At 43.7% G+C, this 964-nt stretch overlaps 1 protein-coding gene across 1 annotated transcript in view; it reads left to right on the top strand.

Annotated features, from left to right (window-relative positions):
- Nucleotides 1-951, top strand: part of LOC104407451 (beta-soluble NSF attachment protein) — a gene marked incomplete at its 5' end in the record, with an annotated part of 5,920 nt that extends 4,969 nt beyond the window's left edge. The window contains one exon of the mRNA XM_010016748.1: nt 847-951. Within this exon, the coding sequence (XP_010015050.1) occupies nt 847-951 (105 nt within the window). The remainder of the gene's footprint in view (nt 1-846) is intronic.
- Nucleotides 952-964: the final 13 nt, after the last annotated feature.

Below are 964 nucleotides of genomic sequence, written 5' to 3'. Positions count from 1 at the left end.
GCTGCTCTGTGTCCCAGAGCCCAGTGAGGTGCAAACCCTGCCCGGGAGCTGCGGCTGCTTCTGGGGTCTGGCAGCGGCTTGAAGGGCTCTGAGTGGCTCCAGGTTTTGGGTCTGATTTTATTGTATTTATTTAATGTATTGTATTGGGTTGGGTTTGTTTTGTGTTGTTGAGTTTTTAAATGTTATTTTTTTGTTTTTTCATTTTTAATTTTATTTAATTATGTGTTAATTCTGTTGCGTTTTAACATTTCAATATTTTTATAATTTATTGGATTCTATAGTTGAATTTTATTCTAATATTAATACTTCTATTTTGTCGAATTTTATTCTGGTTTTATTTTCCTTCCCTTCCCCCTTCCCTTTCTCTTGTTCTCTTTCCTTTTTCTTTCTTTTCTATTCTTCCTCTTCCTTTTTTTCCCTCTCCTCTCCTCTCCTCTCCTCTCCTTTTTTTTTTTCCTTTCCTTTCCTTTCCTTTCCTTTCCTTTCCTTTCCTTTCCTTTCCTTTCCTTTCCTTTCCTTTCCTTTCCTTTCCTTTCCTTTCCTTTCCTTTCCTTTCCTTTCCTTTCCTTTCCTTTCCTTTCCTTTCCTTTCCTTTCCTTTCCTGTCCTTTCCTTTCCTTTCCTTTCCTTTTCCTTTTCCTTTTCCTTTTCCTTTTCCTTTTCCCCTTCTTCTCCTTTCTCCTTCTCTCTCCCCGCTTCCTTTCTCTTTCTCCTCTCTTCCCCCTTTCCCTCTGGGCACAGCAGGGGTTCCCACAGACCACGCACACTTCAGGCCCTGCAGGACACCTCTTTCTCCGCAGCCTCATTCACTTCCCCGTGTCTTTAATTCAGATCTTTCCCCCGGCAGGTGAAGGAGTTCGACTCGATATCGCGGCTGGATCAGTGGCTCACGACCATGCTGCTGCGCATCAAGAAATCCATCCAGGGGGAGGGGGACGGGGACCTCAAGTGACGCAGCTCCCGCC

Source organism: Nestor notabilis, unplaced genomic scaffold (genome assembly GCF_000696875.1).
Source record: "Nestor notabilis isolate BGI_N333 unplaced genomic scaffold, ASM69687v1 scaffold16870, whole genome shotgun sequence".
Taxonomy (NCBI): domain Eukaryota; kingdom Metazoa; phylum Chordata; class Aves; order Psittaciformes; family Psittacidae; genus Nestor; species Nestor notabilis.
Note: the sequence above shows the minus strand (reverse complement) of the source record. Positions and strands in the feature narration are given on the sequence as shown.